This window comes from Salmo salar, chromosome 03 (assembly GCF_965601325.2).
Source record: "Salmo salar chromosome 03, fSalSal1, whole genome shotgun sequence".
In the NCBI taxonomy this organism is placed as follows: Eukaryota; Metazoa; Chordata; class Actinopteri; order Salmoniformes; family Salmonidae; genus Salmo; species Salmo salar.
In genome coordinates, this window is record NC_138293.1 from 95,342,602 (window position 1) to 95,362,855 (window position 20,254).

The window sequence follows — 20,254 nt, forward strand, 5'->3', positions numbered from 1 at the left end:
CCTTGTAGTGGTTAATACAGTCTGTAACCCTGTAGTGGTTAATGTAGCCTGTAACCTTAATACAGACTGTAACCTTGTAGTGGTTAATACAGTCTGTAACCTTGTAGTGGTTAATACAGCCTGTACCTTGTAGTGGTTAATACAGTCTGTAACCCTGTAGTGGTTAATGCAGTCTGTAACCTTGTAGTGGTTAATGTAGCCTGTAACCTTGTAGTGGTTAATATAGTCTGTAACCTTGTAGTGGTTAATACAGCCTGTAACCTTGTAGTGGTTAATGCAGTCTGTAACCATGTAGTGGTTAATACAGCCTGTAACCGTGTAGTGGTTAATGCAGCCTGTAACCTTGTAGTGGTTAATGCAGTCTGTAACCTTGTAGTGGATAATACAGCCTGTAACCTTGTAGTGGTTAATACAGCCTGTACCCTTGTAGTAGTTAATGCACCCTGTAACCTTGTAGTGGTTAATGCAGTCTGTAACCTTGTAGTGGATAATACAGCCTGTAACCTTGTAGTGGTTAATACAGTCTGTAACATTGTAGTGGTTAATGCAGTCTGTAACCTTGTAGTGGATAATACAGCCTGTAACCTTGTAGTGGTTAATACAGTCTGTAACCTTGTAGTGGTTAATGCAGTCTGTACCTTGTAGTGGATAATACAGCCTGTAACCTTGTAGTGGTTAATACAGCCTGTACCCTTGTAGTAGTTAATACAGTCTGTAACCTTGTAGTGGTTAATACAGTCTGTAACCTTGTAGTGGTTAATACAGTCTGTAACCCTGTAGTGGTTAATGTAGCCTGTAACCTTAATACAGACTGTAACCTTGTAGTGGTTAATACAGTCTGTAACCTTGTAGTGGTTAATACAGCCTGTACCTTGTAGTGGTTAATACAGCCTGTACCCTAGTAGTAGTTAATACAGTCGGTAACCTTGTAGTGGTTAATACAGTCTGTAACCCTGTAGTGGTTAATGCAGTCTGTAACCTTGTAGTGGTTAATGTAGCCTGTAACCTTGTAGTGGTTAATATAGTCTGTAACCTTGTAGTGGTTAATACAGCCTGTAACCTTGTAGTGGTTAATGCAGCCTGTAACCTTGTAGTGGTTAATGCAGTCTGTAAACTTGTAGTGGATAATACAGCCTGTAACCTTGTAGTGGTTAATACAGTCTGTAACCTTGTAGTGGTTAATACAGCCTGTACCCTTGTAGTAGTTAATGCACCCTGTAACCTTGTAGTGGTTAATGCAGTCTGTAACCTTGTAGTGGATAATACAGCCTGTAACCTTGTAGTGGTTAATACAGTCTGTAACATTGTAGTGGTTAATACAGTCTGTAACCTTGTAGTGGTTAATGCAGCCTGTAACCTTGTAGTGGTTAATGCAGTCTGTAACCTTGTAGTGGATAATACAGCCTGTAACCTTGTAGTGGTTAATACAGTCTGTAACCTTGTAGTGGATAATACAGCCTGTAACCTTGTAGTGGTTAATACAGTCTGTAACATTGTAGTGGTTAATACAGTCTGTAACCTTGTAGTGGTTAATGCAGCCTGTAACCTTGTAGTGGTTAATGCAGTCTGTAACCTTGTAGTGGATAATACAGCCTGTAACCTTGTAGTGGTTAATACAGTATGTAACCTTGTAGTGGTTAACACAGCCTGTACCCTTGTAGTAGTTAATACAGTCTGTAACCTTGTAGTGGTTAATACAGTCTGTAACCTTGTAGTGGTTAATACAGTCTGTAACCCTGTAGTGGTTAATGTAGCCTGTAACCTTAATACAGACTGTAACCTTGTAGTGGTTAATACAGTCTGTAACCTTGTAGTGGTTAATACAGCCTGTACCTTGTAGTGGTTAATACAGCCTGTACCCTAGTAGTAGTTAATACAGTCGGTAACCTTGTAGTGGTTAATACAGTCTGTAACCTTGTAGTGGTTAATACAGTCTGTAACCCTGTAGTGGTTAATGTAGCCTGTAACCTTAATACAGACTGTAACCTTGTAGAAGTTAATGTAGCCTGTAACCTTGTAGTGGTTAATACAGCCTGTAACCTTGTAGTAGTTAATACAGACTGTAACCTTGTAGTAGTTAATACAGACTGTAACCTTGTAGTGGTTAATACAGTATATAACCTTGTAGTGGTTAATGCAGTCTGTAACCTTGTAGTGGTTAATGTAGCCTGTAACCTTGTAGTGGTTAATGTAGCCTGTAACCTTGTAGTGGTTAATACAGCCTGTAACCTTGTAGTGGTTAATACAGTCTGTAACCTTGTAGTGGTTAATGTAGCCTGTAACCTTGTAGTCGTTATTACAGTCTGTAACCTTGTAGTGGTTAATGTAGCCTGTAACCTTGTAGTGGTTAATACAGTCTGTAACCTTGTAGTGGTTAATACAGTCTGTAACCTTGTAGTGGTTAATGTAGCCTGTAACCTTGTAGTCGTTATTACAGTCTGTAACCTTGTAGTGGTTAATACAGTCTGTAACCTTGTAGTGGTTAATACAGTCTGTAACCTTGTAATGGTTAATACAGCCTGTAACCTTGTAGTGGTTAATGTAGCCTGTAACCTTGTAGTGGTTAATACAGTCTGTAACCTTGTAGTGGTTAATACAGTCTGTAACCTTGTAGTGGTTAATACAGCCTGTACCTTGTAGTGGTTAATACAGTCTGTAACCTTGTAGTGGTTAATACAGTCTGTAACCTTGTAGTGGTTAATACAGTCTGTAACCTTGTAGTGGTTAATACAGTCTGTAACCTTGTAGTGGTTAATACAGCCTGTAACCTTGTAGTGGTCAATACAGTCTGTAACCTTGTAGTGGTTAATACAGTCTGTAACCTTGTAGTGGTTAATACAGCCTGTAACCTTGTAGTGGTTAATACAGTCTGTAACCTTGTAGTGGTTAATACAGTCTGTAACCTTGTAGTGGTTAATGTAGTTTCATGGTGTGGGGGGAGACAGTGGAATACAGTAGGTGAAGGAGGAGGAGCCTGAACCTCTAGAACCCTGTGACTCACCCTGCAGATCTCCATCCTATTGGCTGCCTCTTCCATCTCCTCTCTGAGGGCCTCACCCTTGGCCCCGCCCGCCTGCAGGTTGCTAGGGTGACTGGAGGACTTGGACGACTGGTGAAACCTACAGGAAAGGAGGAGACATAAGAAGAGTTAGGAGGAGGGATGGAACACCAACACACACAGCATCCCAAATGGCATCCTACTCCAGTAGCGCACTATATAGGGATAAGGGTGCGATTTGAGACACAACCACGGAGGGAAGGAACATGCTCGTCTAAGTATTATTGTAAACATGAGCATGTCTTAAGACGTGAAGGCCAGTGAAGAGGGTGGAAGGTCCCTCCCTGTATGTTAACATGCAGTCCATCCCTCACCGTGTGCGAGCTGAGTCCATGTCCAGGACCAGCTTGGCTAAATGTTTCCTCTGTTTCTGGATGTTGGGAATGTCCACCTGGGAAGAGACAGGAACACATCAAACCTCGTCTATAATGTATCTCCACTACATTCAGTTATCTACTAGTTATCTGCCAGTGGAGATGGGAGGAATATTCCACCACCCTGAAGTTAATAGACAATAATCAACATGCTGACATTGTGTTTTAACGATCATGTTCAGTCAGAGATAGCATGTTCAGTCAGAGATAGAATGTTGTGGGCAGCCTCTGGACAGCAATTATAACAATTATAACTTCAAGTAATGTATGGCTAGGTACAGTAAGACTCACCTCATCATAGTGACAGTAGGACTCACCTCATCATAGTGACAGTAGGACTCACCTCATCATATTGAAAGTAGGACTCACCTCATCATAGTGACAGTAGGACTCACCTCATCATAGTGACAGTAGGACTCACCTCATCATAGTGAAAGTAGGACTCACCTCATCATAGTGACAGTAGGGCTCACATCATCATAGTGACAGTAGGACTCACCTCATCATAGTGAAAGTAGGACTCGACTCATCATATTGAAAGTAGGATTCTCACCTCATCATAGTGACAGTAGGACTCACCTCATCATAGTGACAGTAGGACTCACCTCATCATAGTGAAAGTAGGACTCACCTCATCATAGTGACAGTAGGACTCACCTCATCATAGTGAAAGTAGGACTCACCTCATCATAGTGACAGTAGGACTCACCTCATCATAGTGACAGTAGGACTCACCTCATCATAGTGACAGTAGGACTCACCTCATCATATTGAAAGTAGGACTCACCTCATCATAGTGACAGTAGGACTCACCTCATCATAGTGACAGTAGGACTCACCTCATCATAGTGAAAGTAGGACTCACCTCATCATAGTGACAGTAGGACTCACCTCATCATAGTGACAGTAGGACTCACCTCATCATAGTGACAGTAGGACTCACCTCATCATAGTGAAAGTAGGACTCACCTCATCATAGTGACAGTAGGACTCACCTCATCATAGTGACAGTAGGACTCACCTCATCATAGTGACAGTAGGACTCACCTCATCATATTGAAAGTAGGACTCACCTCATCATAGTGACAGTAGGACTCACCTCATCATAGTGAAAGTAGGACTCACCTCATCATAGTGACAGTAGGACTCACCTCATCATAGTGAAAGTAGGACTCACCTCATCATAGTGACAGTAGGACTCACCTCATCATAGTGACAGTAGGACTCACCTCATCATAGTGACAGTAGGACTCACCTCATCATAGTGAAAGTAGGACTCACCTCATCATAGTGACAGTAGGACTCACCTCATCATAGTGAAAGTAGGACTCACCTCATCATATTGAAAGTAAGACTCACCTCATCATCGTGACAGTAGGACTCACCTCATCATAGTGACAGTAGAACTCACCTCATCATAGTGACGGTAGGACTCACCTCATCATAGTGACAGTAGGACTCACCTCATCATAGTGAAAGTAGGACTCACCTCATCATAGTGAAAGTAGGACTCACCTCATCATAGTGACAGTAGGACTCACCTCATCATAGTGACAGTCGGACTCACCTCATCATAGTGACAGTAGGACTCAACTTGTCATAGAGACAGTAGGACTCACCTCAGCCAGCTCATAGAGAGGCTCCACCACATCTTTCTCTATCTGGAACTCAAACTGAATCAGTTCCTGGGCCAGCTTCTCCTCTGTCTCCCCACACAGGTTCAGCATCTTCCTGTTAGGCGAACAGAGCCAATCAAAACATCAGATGCGTCCCAGCCACAGCCAGACACAACGTCAGCTAGGTCCCTGCCACAGCCAATCACAATGTTAGCTAGGTCCCAGTCAATCACAACATCAGCTAGGACGCAGCCATAGCCAATCACAACGTCAGCTAGGACGCAGCCATAGCCAATCACAACGTCAGCTAGGACCCGGCTTCAGCTAATCAGAATGCATCAGCTAGAGAACAAGGTCAAAGAGGACAGAGTGGAATTATGGCAGAATCAACATAAAAAAGGTATGTGAGTAAAATAGTGAGTGAGTGAGTGAGTGAGTGAGTGAGTGAGTGAGTGAGTGAGTGAGTGAGTGAGTGAGTGAGTGAGTGAGTGAGTGAGTGAGTGAGTGAGTGAGTGAGTGAGTGAGTGAGTGAGTGAGTGAGTGAGTGAGTGAGTGAGAGAGAGAGTGAGAGAGTGAGAGTGCGTATAAAGAGACTCACCCTAGTAGAGAGTCGTCCCCCAGCACAGCAGCTCCTTCTACCATACATTGTGCCAGGATGGTTAGTGGTAGCTTTTTCTGACACAAGACAGAAAGTATTAACGTACTGTATTTCATATCATATCACCTCACAAGGTAGCAGAACATATTCCCCTGTCACTGTGAATGGGGATATTATGGATTTGTATTTATTCCTGGTTTATTTGAAATAAGACAGAAAGAAACTCACTGACACATTGAATAAACAAGAATCTGATAGGTGCTTACTGAGGGAGACTTGACTGATTTCTTCTCTCTCTCTTCAGCCCCTTGTTGGCCCTGCAGGCAGGCAGCCAGCTTCTTGTGAGTGCTGTGTGTCACCTGTTTGACCAGGTCCAACCGCTTCTCCACCTAGACCAGCACAGCAACACGTATCAGACACCACGCTAACAGGCAGGCCAGAAATCACACACACACAGGCACACACACACTCACACAAATGCACACACACAAACACACACACACACACACACACACACAGAAACACACACACACAAACACACACACACACACACTTATTTACCTGCAGAAGATCGTCGCTTAACACTTCAGTTTTTTCTGCCCTAGAAGGAAAAAACATTCCAGTCAGGATTGGGTTAGGGTGGAAAGAGTAGAAGGAGAAAACATACCAGTCAGCATTGGGTTAGGGTGGAGAGAGTAGAAGGAGAAAACATACCAGTCAGGATTGGGTAAGGGTGGAGAGAGTAGAAGGAGAAAACATACCAGTCAGGATTGGGTTAGGGTGGAGAGAGTAGAAGGAGAAAACATACCAGTCAGGATTGGGTTAGGGTGGAGAGGGTAGAAGGAGAAAACATATCAGTCAGGATTGGGTTAGGGTGGAGAGGGTAGAAGGAGAAAACATACCAGTCAGGATTGGGTTAGGGTGGAGAGAGTAGAAGGAGAAAACATACCAGTCAGGATTGGGTTAGGGTGGAGAGGGTAGAAGGAGAAAACATACCAGTCAGCATTGGGTTAGGGTGGAGAGGGTAGAAGGAGAAAACATACCAGTCAGGATTGGGTTAGGGTGGAGAGGGTAGAAGGAGAAAACATACCAGTCAGGATTGGGTTAGGGTGGAGAGGGTAGAAGGAGAAAACATACCAGTCAGGATTGGGTTAGGGTGGAGAGAGTAGAAGGAGAAAACATACCAGTCAGGATTGGGTTAGGGTGGAGAGGGTAGAAGGAGAAAACATACCAGTCAGCATTGGGTTAGGGTGGAGAGGGTAGAAGGAGAAAACATATCAGTCAGGATTGGGTTAGGGTGGAGAGGGTAGAAGGAGAAAACATACCAGTCAGGATTGGGTTAGGGTGGAGAGAGTAGAAGGAGAAAACATACCAGTCAGGATTGGGTTAGGGTGGAGAGAGTAGAAGGAGAAAACATACCAGTCAGGATTGGGTTAGGGTGGAGAGGGTAGAAGGAGAAAACATACCAGTCAGCATTGGGTTAGGGTGGAGAGAGTAGAAGGAGAAAACATACCAGTCAGGATTGGGTTAGGGTGGAGAGGGTAGAAGGAGAAAACATACCAGTCAGGATTGGGTTAGGGTGGAGAGGGTAGAAGGAGAAAACATACCAGTCAGGATTGGGTTAGGGTGGAGAGAGTAGAAGGAGAAAACATACCAGTCAGCATTGGGTTAGGGTGGAGAGAGTAGAAGGAGAAAACATACCAGTCAGGATTGGGTTAGGGTGGAGAGGGTAGAAGGAGAAAACATACCAGTCAGGATTGGGTTAGGGTGGAGAGGGTAGAAGGAGAAAACATACCAGTCAGGATTGGGTTAGGGTGGAGAGAGTAGAAGGAGAAAACATACCAGTCAGGATTGGGTTAGGGTGGAGAGAGTAGAAGGAGAAAACATACCAGTCAGGATTGGGATAGGGTGGAGAGAGTAGAAGGAGAAAACATACCAGTCAGGATTGGGTTAGGGTGGAGAGGGTAGAAGGAGAAAACATACCAGTCAGGATTGGGTTAGGGTGGAGAGGGTAGAAGGAGAAAACATACCAGTCATGATTGGGTTAGGGTGGAGAGGGTAGAAGGAGAAAACATATCAGTCAGGATTGGGTTAGGGTGGAGAGAGTAGAAGGAGAAAACATACTAGTCAGGATTGGGTTAGGGTGGAGAGGGTAGAAGGAGAAAACATACCAGTCAGGATTGGGTTAGGGTGGAGAGGGTAAGGAGAAAACATACCAGTCAGGATTGGGTTAGGGTGGAGAGGGTAGAAGGAGAAAACATACCAGTCAGGATTGGGTTAGGGTGGAGAGAGTAGAAGGAGAAAACATACCAGTCAGGATTGGGTTAGGGTGGAGAGGGTAAGGAGAAAACATACCAGTCAGGATTGGGTTAGGGTGGAGAGAGTAGAAGGAGAAAACATACCAGTCAGGATTGGGTTAGGGTGGAGAGGGTAAGGAGAAAACATACCAGTCAGGACTGGGTTAGGGTGGAGAGAGTAGAAGGAGAAAACATACCAGTCAGGATTGGGTTAGGGTGGAGAGGGTAAGGAGAAAACATACCAGTAAGGAATGGGTTAGGGTGGAGAGAGTAGAAGGAGAAAACATATCAGTCAGGATTGGGTTAGGGTGGAGAGGGTAGAAGGAGAAAACATATCAGTCAGGATTGGGTTAGGGTGGAGAGGGTAAGGAGAAAACATACCAGTCAGGATTGGGTTAGGGTGGAGAGAGTAGAAGGAGAAAACATACCAGTCAGGATTGGGTTAGGGTGGAGAGAGTAGAAGGAGAAAACATACCAGTCAGGATTGGGTTAGGGTGGAGAGGGTAAGGAGAAAACATACCAGTCAGGATTGGGTTAGGGTGGAGAGAGTAGAAGGAGAAAACATACCAGTCAGGATTGGGTTAGGGTGGAGAGGGTAAGGAGAAAACATACCAGTCAGGATTGGGTTAGGGTGGAGAGAGTAGAAGGAGAAAACATACCAGTCAGGATTGGGTTAGGGTGGAGAGGGTAAGGAGAAAACATACCAGTAAGGAATGGGTTAGGGTGGAGAGAGTAGAAGGAGAAAACATACCAGTCAGGATTGGGTTAGGGTGGAGAGGGTAAGGAGAAAACATACCAGTCAGGATTGCGTTAGGGTGGAGAGGGTAGAAGGAGAAAACATACCAGTCAGGATTGGGTTAGGGTGGAGAGGGTAAGGAGAAAACATACCAGTCAGGATTGGGTTAGGGTGGAGAGAGTAGAAGGAGAAAACATACCAGTCAGGATTGGGTTAGGGTGGAGAGGGTAAGGAGAAAACATACCAGTCAGGATTGGGTTAGGGTGGAGAGGGTAGAAGGAGAAAACATACCAGTCAGGATTGGGTTAGGGTGGAGAGGGTAGAAGGAGAAAACATACCAGTCAGGATTGGGTTAGGGTGGAGAGGGTAGAAGGAGAAAACATACCAGTCAGGATTGGGTTAGGGTGGAGAGGGTAGAAGGAGAAAACATACCAGTCAGGATTGGGTTAGGGTGGAGAGGGTAGAAGGAGAAAACATACCAGTCAGGATTGGGTTAGGGTGGAGAGGGTAGAAGGAGAAAACATACCAGTCAGGATTGGGTTAGGGTGGAGAGGGTAGAAGGAGAAAACATACCAGTCAGGATTGGGTTAGGGTGGAGAGGGTAGAAGGAGAAAACATACCAGTCAGGATTGGGTTAGGGTGGAGAGAGTAGAAGGAGAAAACATACCAGTGAGGATTGGGTTAGGGTGGAGAGGGTAGAAGGAGAAAACATACCAGTCAGGATTGGGTTAGGGTGGAGAGAGTAGAAGGAGAAAACATACCAGTCAGGATTGGGTTAGGGTGGAGAGAGTAGAAGGAGAAAACATACCAGTCAGGATTGGGTTAGGGTGGAGAGGGTAGAAGGAGAAAACATACCAGTCAGGATTGGGTTAGGGTGGAGAGGGTAGAAGGAGAAAACATACCAGTCAGGATTGGGTTAGGGTGGAGAGGGTAAGGAGAAAACATACCAGTCAGGATTGGGTTAGGGTGGAGAGAGTAGAAGGAGAAAACATATCAGTCAGGATTGGGTTAGGGTGGAGAGAGTAGAAGGAGAAAACATACCAGTCAGGATTGGGTTAGGGTGCAGAGGGTAGAAGGAGAAAACATACCAGTCAGGATTGGGTTAGGGTGGAGAGGGTAAGGAGAAAACATACCAGTCAGGATTGGGTTAGGGTGGAGAGGGTAGAAGGAGAAAACATACCAGTCAGGATTGGGTTAGGGTGGAGAGAGTAGAAGGAGAAAACATACCAGTCAGGATTGGGTTAGGGTGGAGAGGGTAGAAGGAGAAAACATACCAGTCAGGATTGGGTTAGGGTGGAGAGAGTAGAAGGAGAAAACATACCAGTCAGGATTGGGTTAGGGTGGAGAGGGTAGAAGGAGAAAACATACCAGTCAGGATTGGGTTAGGGTGGAGAGGGTAGAAGGAGAAAACATACCAGTCAGGATTGGGTTAGGGTGGAGAGGGTAGAAGGAGAAAACATACCAGTCAGCATTGGGTTAGGGTGGAGAGGGTAGAAGGAGAAAACATACCAGTCAGGATTGGGTTAGGGTGGAGAGAGTAGAAGGAGAAAACATACCAGTCAGGATTGGGTTAGGATGGAGAGAGTAGAAGGAGAAAACATACCAGTCAGGATTGGGTTAGGGTGGAGAGAGTAGAAGGAGAAGACATACCAGTCAGAATTGGGTTAGGATGGAGAGGGTAAGGAGAAAACATACCAGCCAAGGATTGGGTTAGGGTGGAGAGAGTAGAAGGAGAAAACATACCAGTCAGGATTGGGTTAGGGTGGAGAGGGTAGAAGGAGAAAACATATCAGTCAGGATTGGGTTAGGGTGGAGAGAGTAGAAGGAGAAAACATACCAGTCAGGATTGGGTTAGGGTGCAGAGGGTAGAAGGAGAAAACATACCAGTCAGGATTGGGTTAGGGTGGAGAGGGTAAGGAGAAAACATACCAGTCAGGATTGGGTTAGGGTGGAGAGGGTAGAAGGAGAAAACATACCAGTCAGGATTGGGTTAGGGTGGAGAGAGTAGAAGGAGAAAACATACCAGTCAGGATTGGGTTAGGGTGGAGAGGGTAGAAGGAGAAAACATACCAGTCAGGATTGGGTTAGGGTGGAGAGAGTAGAAGGAGAAAACATACCAGTCAGGATTGGGTTAGGGTGGAGAGGGTAGAAGGAGAAAACATACCAGTCAGGATTGGGTTAGGGTGGAGAGGGTAGAAGGAGAAAACATACCAGTCAGCATTGGGTTAGGGTGGAGAGGGTAGAAGGAGAAAACATACCAGTCAGGATTGGGTTAGGGTGGAGAGAGTAGAAGGAGAAAACATACCAGTCAGGATTGGGTTAGGATGGAGAGAGTAGAAGGAGAAAACATACCAGTCAGGATTGGGTTAGGGTGGAGAGGGTAGAAGGAGAAAACATACCAGTCAGGATTGGGTTAGGGTGGAGAGGGTAGAAGGAGAAAACATACCAGTCAGGATTGGGTTAGGGTGGAGAGGGTAGAAGGAGAAAACATACCAGTCAGCATTGGGTTAGGGTGGAGAGGGTAGAAGGAGAAAACATACCAGTCAGGATTGGGTTAGGGTGGAGAGAGTAGAAGGAGAAAACATACCAGTCAGGATTGGGTTAGGATGGAGAGAGTAGAAGGAGAAAACATACCAGTCAGGATTGGGTTAGGGTGGAGAGAGTAGAAGGAGAAGACATACCAGTCAGAATTGGGTTAGGATGGAGAGGGTAAGGAGAAAACATACCAGCCAAGGATTGGGTTAGGGTGGAGAGAGTAGAAGGAGAAAACATACCAGTCAGGATTGGGTTAGGGTGGAGAGGGTAGAAGGAGAAAACATATCAGTCAGGATTGGGTTAGGGTGGAGAGGGTAAGGAGAAAACATATCAGTCAGGATTGGGTTAGGGTGGAGAGGGTAGAAGTAGAAAACATACCAGTCAGGATTGGGTTAGGGTGGAGAGAGTAGAAGGAGAAAACATACCAGTCAGGATTGGGTTAGGGTGGAGAGGGTAGAAGGAGAAAACATACCAGTCAGGATTGGGTTAGGGTGGAGAGGGTAAGGAGAAAACATACCAGTCCGGATTGGGTTAGGTTGGAGAGGGTAGAAGGAGAAAACATACCAGTCAGGATTGGGTTAGGGTGGAGAGGGTAGAAGGAGAAAACATACCAGTCAGGATTGGGTTAGGGTGGAGAGGGTAAGGAGAAAACATACCAGTCAGGATTGGGTTAGGGTGGAGAGGGTAGAAGGAGAAAACATACCAGTCAGGATTGGGTTAGGGTGGAGAGGGTAGAAGCAGAAAACATACCAGTCAGGATTGGGTTAGGGTGGAGAGGGTAAGGAGAAAACATACCAGTCAGGATTGGGTTAGGGTGGAGAGGGTAGAAGGAGAAAACATACCAGTCAGGATTGGGTTAGGGTGGAGAGGGTAGAAGGAGAAAACATACCAGTCAGGATTGGTTTAGGGTGCAGAGGATAGAAGGAGAAAACATACCAGTCAGGATTGGGTTAGGGTGGAGAGAGTAGAAGGAGAAAACATACCAGTCAGGATTGGGTTAGGGTGGAGAGGGTAGAAGGAGAAAACATACCAGTCAGGATTGGGTTAGGGTGGAGAGGGTAGAAGGAGAAAACATACCAGTCAGGATTGGGTTAGGGTGGAGAGGGTAGAAGGAGAAAACATACCAGTCAGGATTGGGTTAGGGTGGAGAGGGTAGAAGGAGAAAACATACCAGTCAGGATTGGGTTAGGGTGGAGAGGGTAGAAGGAGAAAACATACCAGTCAGCATTGGGTTAGGGTGGAGAGGGTAGAAGGAGAAAACATACCAGTCAGCATTGGGTTAGGGTGGAGAGGGTAGAAGGAGAAAACATACCAGTCAGGATTGGGTTAGGTTGGAGAGGGTTTGAATGATTTAACAAGAACACACTCAACAAGCCTCTGGGGAATCTCCTTAAGTACTTTATGTAGTTATTTTAATCAAGTTACAGGGCCTTCAGAAAGTATTCGTACTCCTTGACTTACTCCACATTTTGTTGTGTTACAACCTCAATTCAAAATGGATTTAAAAAAAAAATAATCTTCTACACACAATACCCCATAATGACAAACTGAAAACATGGTTTTAGAAATCTTAGCAAATTTATTGAAAATGAAATACATAAATCTGTTATTTATATATAGAAGCACCTTTGACAGCGATGACAGCTGTGAGTCTTTCTGGGTCTCTAAGAGCATTCCACACCTGGATTGTGCAACATTTACCCATAATTCTAATTCTTCAAGCTCTTCAAATTGGTTGTTGATCATTGCTAGACAATCATTTCCAGGTTTTGCCATAGATTTTCAAGTAGATTTAAGTCAAAGCTGTAACTCGGCACTCAGGAACATTCATAAGCAACTCCAGTGTAGATTTGGCCTTGTGTTTTAGGTTATAGTCCTGCTGAAAGGTGAATTATTTTCCCAGTGTCTGGTGGAAAGCACACTGAAACAGGTTTTCCTCTAGGATTGTGTGCTTAGTTCCATTACATGTATTTTTGATCCTGGAAAATCTCCCCAGTCCTTAACAACTACAAGCATATCCATAACATGATGTAGCCACCACTATGATTCCCTCATCAATCTACACACAATACCCCATATTGACAAAGCGAAAACAGTGTTTTTCTAAACGTACATAAGAAAGTAAGTATTGCTATGAGACTTGGAATTGAGCTCTGTGGTAAATTCAGTTGATTGGACATGATTTGGAAAGACACACATCTGTCTATATAATGTTCCACAGTTGAAAGTGCATGTCAGAGAAAAAACCAAGCCATGAGGTTGAAGAAATTGTCCGTAGAGCACCGAGACAGGATTGTGTCGAGGCACAGATCTGGGGAAGGGTACCAAAACATATCTATAACATTGAAGGTCTCAAAGAACAGAGTGGCCACTGTGTTCTCCCATCTTCTACGATCTTCCTACGATCTTCCTCTTCTCAGATCTTTGAGATACTCTCAAAGATCGGCTATGAAAAAGCCAACTGACACTTACTCTTGTGTTACTGACTTTTTGCACCCTCGACAACTACTATGATTATTATTATTTGACAATGCTGGTCATTTATGAACATTTGAACATCTAGGCCATGTGCTGTTATAATCTCCACCCGGCACAGCCAGAAGAGGACTGGCCACCCCTCATAGCCTGGTTCCTCTCTAGGTTTCTTCCTAGGTTTTGGCCTTTCTAGGGAGTTTTTCCTAGCCACCGTGCTTCTACACCTGCATTGCTTGCTGTTTGGGGTTTTAGGCTGGGTTTCTGTACAGCACTTTGAGATATCAGCTGATGTAAGAAGGGCTATATAAATACATTTGATTTGATTTGATTTGTGGAGATGGGAGAACCTTCCAGAAGGACAACCATCTCTGCAGCACTCCACCAATCAGGCCTTTATGGTAGAGTGGCCAGACGGAAGGCACTCCTCAGTAAACGGCACATGACAGCCAGCTCGGAGTTTGCCAAAAGATACCTAAAGACTCTCAGACCATAAGAAACAATATTCTCTGGTCTGAATGCCAAGCATCACATCTGGAGGAAACCTGGCACCAATTCTACAGTGAAGCATTGTGGTGGCAGCATCATGCTGTGGAGATGTTTTTCAGTGGCAGGGACTGGGAGACCAGTCAGGATTGAGGGAAAGATGAACAGAGCAAAGTACAGAGAGATCCTTGATGAAAACCTGCTCTAGAGCACTCAGGACCTAAAATACAGGTGTGCCAAGCTTGTAGTGTCATATCCAAGAAGACTCTAGGCTGTAATCACTGCCAAAGGAGTAAAGGGTCTGAATACTTATGTAAATGTAATATTTCATTTTTTATATACATTTGCAAACATTTCTAAAAACCTGTTTTTGCTTCGTCATTATGGGGTATTGTGTATAGATTGATGAGGGGAAAAAAACAATTTCATCCGTTTTAGAATGCAACAAAATGTTGAAAAAGTCAAGGGGTCTGAATACTTTCAGAATGCACTGTATATATGGCTATTAGAGCTATATGGGGAGCTATATATGTCTATAAGAGCTATACGGGGAGTTATATATGTCTATAAGAGCCATATGGTGAGTTATATATGTCTATAAGAGTCATATGAAGAGCTATATATGGCTATAAGAGTCATATGAAGAGCTATACCTGGCTATAAGAGCTATATGGGGAGATATATATGGCTATAAGAGCTATAAGGGGAGCTATATATGGCTATAGGAGTTATATGGGGAGATATATATGGCTATAAGAGCTATATAGCTGTCACGTCCTGACCAGTAAAGAGGTTATTTGTTATTGTATTTTGGTCAGGACTTGGCAGGGGGTGTTTGTTTTATGTGTTTTGTTTTTTTTTGGTTTATGTTCTATGTTAGTCTATTTCTATGTCTGTGTCTAGTTATTCTATTTCTATGTTTAGTTTATTGGGTTGACCTTCAATTGGAGGCAGCTGTTCCTCGTTGCCTCTAATTGAAGGTCCTATTTAGTAGGGGTGTTTTTCCATGGGTTTTTGTGGGTAGTTGTTCCATGTGTAGCTGTATGTCTCACAGGACTGTTTTTTCGTCGTTGTTGTTTTGATTAAGTGTTTTGTTTTGTTTACTTCTCAATAAACAAGAAGATGAGCATACACATTCCCGCTGCGCCTTGGTCCCATCTTTACGACGAACGTGACAATAGCTTTCTGGGGCGCATGTGTCTCAGAGTATTGGAGTGGTAAGAGTGATCACTGCCAACTCTAACGAAAAACTGAGCAGTTCTATCCAGTTAAATGGAAGCAAGACCAGCTGTTTTGAATGATTTCTTTGTGTGTATCAGTATTAAACTGAAAGGGTATTATTGACTAGGCTGAGCAGGATAAAGGACAAAGACTTACATATTTGAGCAATCAGCGATGTGTCCTGTCTTGAAACATTTTGAAGATTTGAACGGCATACTTTTATTTTCCGTTAATAAATGTAGTTATAGTGCGCACTACTGAACACAATCTAGGTCTCTAATCTCAGAAGGCAAGTGTTTGGATGGTGTGTGTGTGTGTGTATGTGTGTGTGTGCGCGCGTGTGTGTGTGTGCGCGCGTGTGTGTGTGTGTGTGTGTGTGTGTGTGTGTGTGTGTGTGTGTGTGTGTGTGTGTGTGTGTGTGTGTGTGTGCGTGTGCGCGCGTGTGTGTGTGTGTGTGTGTGTGTGTGTGTGTGTGTGTGTGTGTGTGTGTGTGTGTGTGTGCGTGCGTGTGTGTGTGTGTGCCCATGAACATCCCCTCAGGCCATGGCTCTGCCTCATGTTTCAAGTAAAAAAATAAACAAAATAATGAATTAATTTGCCAAGCTGCCAACAGCAGATGCTTCAAGCCCAATTGCAGCAAAGAAACAAACAGGACGGGGGAACAGAGCAGTGAATACAGTCTACTGATGTCAATGACAAGATCACTGCTGATTAGAACCCTGCTGATAAGACACCCTGCTGATTAGACACCTGCTGATTATAACCCTGCTGATTAGACCTCTTCTGATTATTACCCTGCTGATTAGACGCCTGCTGATTAGAACCCTGCTGATTAGACACCTTCTGATTATAACCCTGTTGATTATAACCCTGCTGATTAGACACCTTCTGATTATAACCCTGCTGATTATTACCCTGCTGATTAGACACCTTCTGATTATAACCCTGCTGATTAGACGCCTGCTGATTAGAACCCTGCTGATTAGACACCTTCTGATTATAACCCTGCTGATTATTACCCAGCTGATTATAACCCTGCTGATTATTACCCTGCTGATTATTACCCTGCTGATTAGACACCTTCTGATTAGACACCTTCTGATTATTACTATGTTGATTAGACACCTTCTGATTAAAACCCTGCTGATTAGAACCCTGCTGATTAGACACCTGCTGATTAGACCTCTGCTGATTAGACACCTGCTGATTATAACCCTGCTGATTAGACCTCTGCTGATTAGACACCTTCTGATTATAACCCTGCTGATTATAACCCTGCTGATTAAAACCCTGCTGATTAGACACCTTCTGATTATAACCCTGCTGATAAGACACCTGCTGATTAGACCTCTGCTGATTAGACACCTGCTGATTAGACCTCTGCTGATTAGACACCTGCTGATTATAACCCTGCTGATTAGACACCTGCTGATTAGAACCCTGCTGATTAGAACCCTGCTGATTAGACACCTGCTGATAAGAACCCTGCTGATTATAACCCTGCTGATTAGACACCTGCTGATTAGAACCCTGCTGATTAGAACCCTGCTGATTAGACACCTGCTGATTATAACCCTGCTGATTAGACCTCTGCTGATTAGACACCTGCTGATTAGACACCTGCTGATTATAACCCTGCTGATTATAACCCTGCTGATTAGACACCTGCTGATTAGACCTCTGCTGATTAGACACCTGCTGATTATAACCCTGCTGATTAGACACCTGCTGATTAGAACCCTGCTGATTAGAACCCTGCTGATTAGACACCTGCTGATTAGAACCCTGCTGATAAGACACCTGCTGATTATAACCCTGCTGATTAGACACCTGCTGATTAGAACCCTGCTGATTAAAACCCTGTTGATTAGACACCTTCTGATTATAACCCTGCTGATAAGACACCTGCTGATTAGACCTCTGCTGATTAGACACCTGCTGATTAGACCTCTGCTGATTAGACACCTGCTGATTATAACCCTGCTGATTAGACACCTGCTGATTAGAACCCTGCTGATTATAACCCTGCTGATTAGACACCTGCTGATTAGAACCCTGCTGATTAGAACCCTGCTGATTAGACACCTTCTGATTATAACCCTGCTGATTATAACCCTGCTGATTAGACACCTTCTGATTATAACCCTGCTGATTATTACCCTGCTGATTAGACACCTTCTGATTATAACCCTGCTGATTATTACCCTGCTGATTAGACACCTTCTGATTATAACCCTGCTGATTATTACCCTGCTGATTAGACACCTTCTGATTATAACCCTGTTGATTAGACACCTTCTGATTAAAACCCTGCTGATTAGACACCTTCTGATTATAACCCTGCTGATAAGACACCTGCTGATTAGAACCCTGCTGATTAGACACCTGCTGAATAGACCTCTGCTGATTAGACACCTGCTGATTAGATACCTGCTGATTATAACCCTGCTGATTAGACACCTGCTGATTATAACCCTGCTGATTATAACCCTGCTGATTAGACACCTGCTGATTAGACCTCTGCTGATTAGACACCTTCTGATTATAACCCTGCTGATTATAACCCTGCTGATTAAAACCCTGTTGATTAGACACCTTCTGATTATAACCCTGCTGATAAGACACCTGCTGATTAGACCTCTGCTGATTAGACACCTGCTGATTAGACCTCTGCTGATTAGACACCTGCTGATTAGACACCTGCTAATTAGAACCCTGCTGATTATAAGCCTGCTGATTAGACACCTGCTGATTAGAACCCTGCTGATTATAACCCTGCTGATTAGACACCTGCTGATTATAACCCTGCTGATTATAACCCTGCTGATTAGACACCTGCTGATTATAACCCTGCTGATTATAACCCTGCTGATTAGACACCTGCTGATTAGAACCCTGCTGATAAGACACCTGCTGATTATAACCCTGCTGATTATAACCCTGCTGATTAGACACCTGCTGATTAGAACCCTGCTGATAAGACACCTGCTGATTATAACCCTGCTGATTATAACCCTGCTGATTAGACACCTGCTGATAAGACACCTGCTGATTATAACCCTGCTGATAAGACACCTGCTGATTATAACCCTGCTGATTATAACCCTGCTGATTAGACACCTGCTGATTAGAACCCTGCTGATAAGACACCTGCTGATTAGACCTCTGCTGATTAGACACCTGCTGATTAGAACCCTACTGATTAGACACCTGCTGATTAGAACCCTGCTGATTAGACACCTGCTGATTAGAACCCTGCTGATTATAACCCTGCTGATTAGACACCTGCTGATTATAACCCTGCTGATTATAACCCTGCTGATTAGACACCTGTTGATTAGACCTCTGCTGATTAGACACCTGCTGATTATAACCCTGCTGATTAGACACCTGCTGATTAGAACCCTGCTGATTATAACCCTGCTGATTAGACACCTGCTGATTATAACCCTGCTGATTAGAAACCTGCAGATTAGACACCTGCTGATTAGAACCCTGCTGATAAGACACCTGCTGATTATAACCCTGCTGATTAGACACCTGCTGATTAGAACCCTGCTGATAAGACACCTGCTGATTAGACCTCTGCTGATTAGACACCTGCTGATTAGAAACCTGCTGATTAGACACCTGCTGATTAGAACCATGCTGATTAGACACCTGCTGATTATAACCCTGCTGATTAGACACCAGCTGATTAGAACCCTGCTGATTAGAACCCTGCTGATTAGACACCTGCTGATTAGACACCTGCTGATTATAACCCTGCTGATTAGACACCTGCTGATTATAACCCTGCTGATTAGACCTCTGCTGATTATAACCCTGCTGATTAGACCCCTGCTGATTAGACACCTGCTGATTAGAACCCAGCTGATTAGAACCCTGCTGATTAGACCTCTGCTGATTATAACCCTGCTGATTAGACCCCTGCAGTTTAGACACCTGCTGATTATAACCCTGCTGATTATAACCCTGCTGATTATAACCCTGCTGATTAGAACCCTGCTAATTAGACCACTGCTGATTAGACCTCTGCTGATTAGAACCCTGCTAATTAGACCACTGCTGATTAGAACCCTGCTGATTAGAACCCTGCTGATTAGAACCCAGCTGATTAGACCTCTGCTGATTAGACCCCTGCTGATTAGACCTCTTCTGATTAGAACCCTGCTAATTAGACCTCTGCTGATTAGACCTCTGCTGATTAGAACCCTGCTGATTAGACCACTGCTGATTAGACCTCTGCTGATTAGACCTCTTCTGATTAGAACCCTGCTAATTAGAACTCTGCTAATTAGACCCCTGCTGATTAGACCTCTGCTGATTAGAACCCTGCTAATTAGACCACTGCTGATTAGACCTCTGCTGATTAGAACCCTGCTGATTAGACCTCTTCTGATTAGAACCCTGCTAATTAGACACCTGCTGATTATAACCCTGCTGATTAGACGCCTGCTGATTAGAACCCTGCTGATTAGACACCTTCTGATTATAACCCTGCTGATTATTACCCTGCTGATTATAACCCTGCTGATTAGACACCTTCTGATTATAACCCTGCTGATTATTACCCTGCTGATTAGACACCTTCTGATTATAACCCTGCTGATTAGACACCTTCTGATTATAACCCTGCTGATTAGACCCCTGCTGATTATAACCCTGCTGATTATAGCCCTTCTGATTATTACTATGTTGATTAGACACCTTCTGATTAAAACCCTGCTGATTAGAACCCTGCTGATTAGAACCCTGCTGATTAGACACCTGCTGATTAGACCTCTGCTGATTATAACCCTGCTGATTAGACCTCTGCTGATTAGACACCTGCTGATTAGACCTCTGCTGATTAGACACC

The 20,254-nt window shown here is 44.1% G+C and overlaps 2 protein-coding genes across 2 annotated transcripts in view; one reads left to right on the plus strand and one right to left on the minus strand.

Annotated features, from left to right (window-relative positions):
• LOC106594506 (rho GTPase-activating protein 44) overlaps positions 1-6,010 on the minus strand; it is a 53,392-nt gene extending 47,382 nt beyond the window's left edge. Inside the window, exons 1-5 of the mRNA XM_082972897.1 lie at positions 5,913-6,010; positions 5,647-5,723; positions 5,052-5,163; positions 3,373-3,449; positions 3,002-3,119 (exon numbers count right to left, since the gene is read on the minus strand). Coding sequence (XP_082829023.1) covers positions 3,002-3,119; positions 3,373-3,449; positions 5,052-5,163; positions 5,647-5,690 — 351 coding nt within the window. The 5' untranslated portion in view covers positions 5,691-5,723; positions 5,913-6,010. The remainder of the gene's footprint in view (positions 1-3,001; positions 3,120-3,372; positions 3,450-5,051; positions 5,164-5,646; positions 5,724-5,912) is intronic.
• Positions 1-20,254, plus strand: part of LOC106602029 (peripheral myelin protein 22) — a 544,081-nt gene that overhangs the window by 266,401 nt on the left and 257,426 nt on the right. The gene's annotated exons all lie outside the window — the stretch shown is intronic.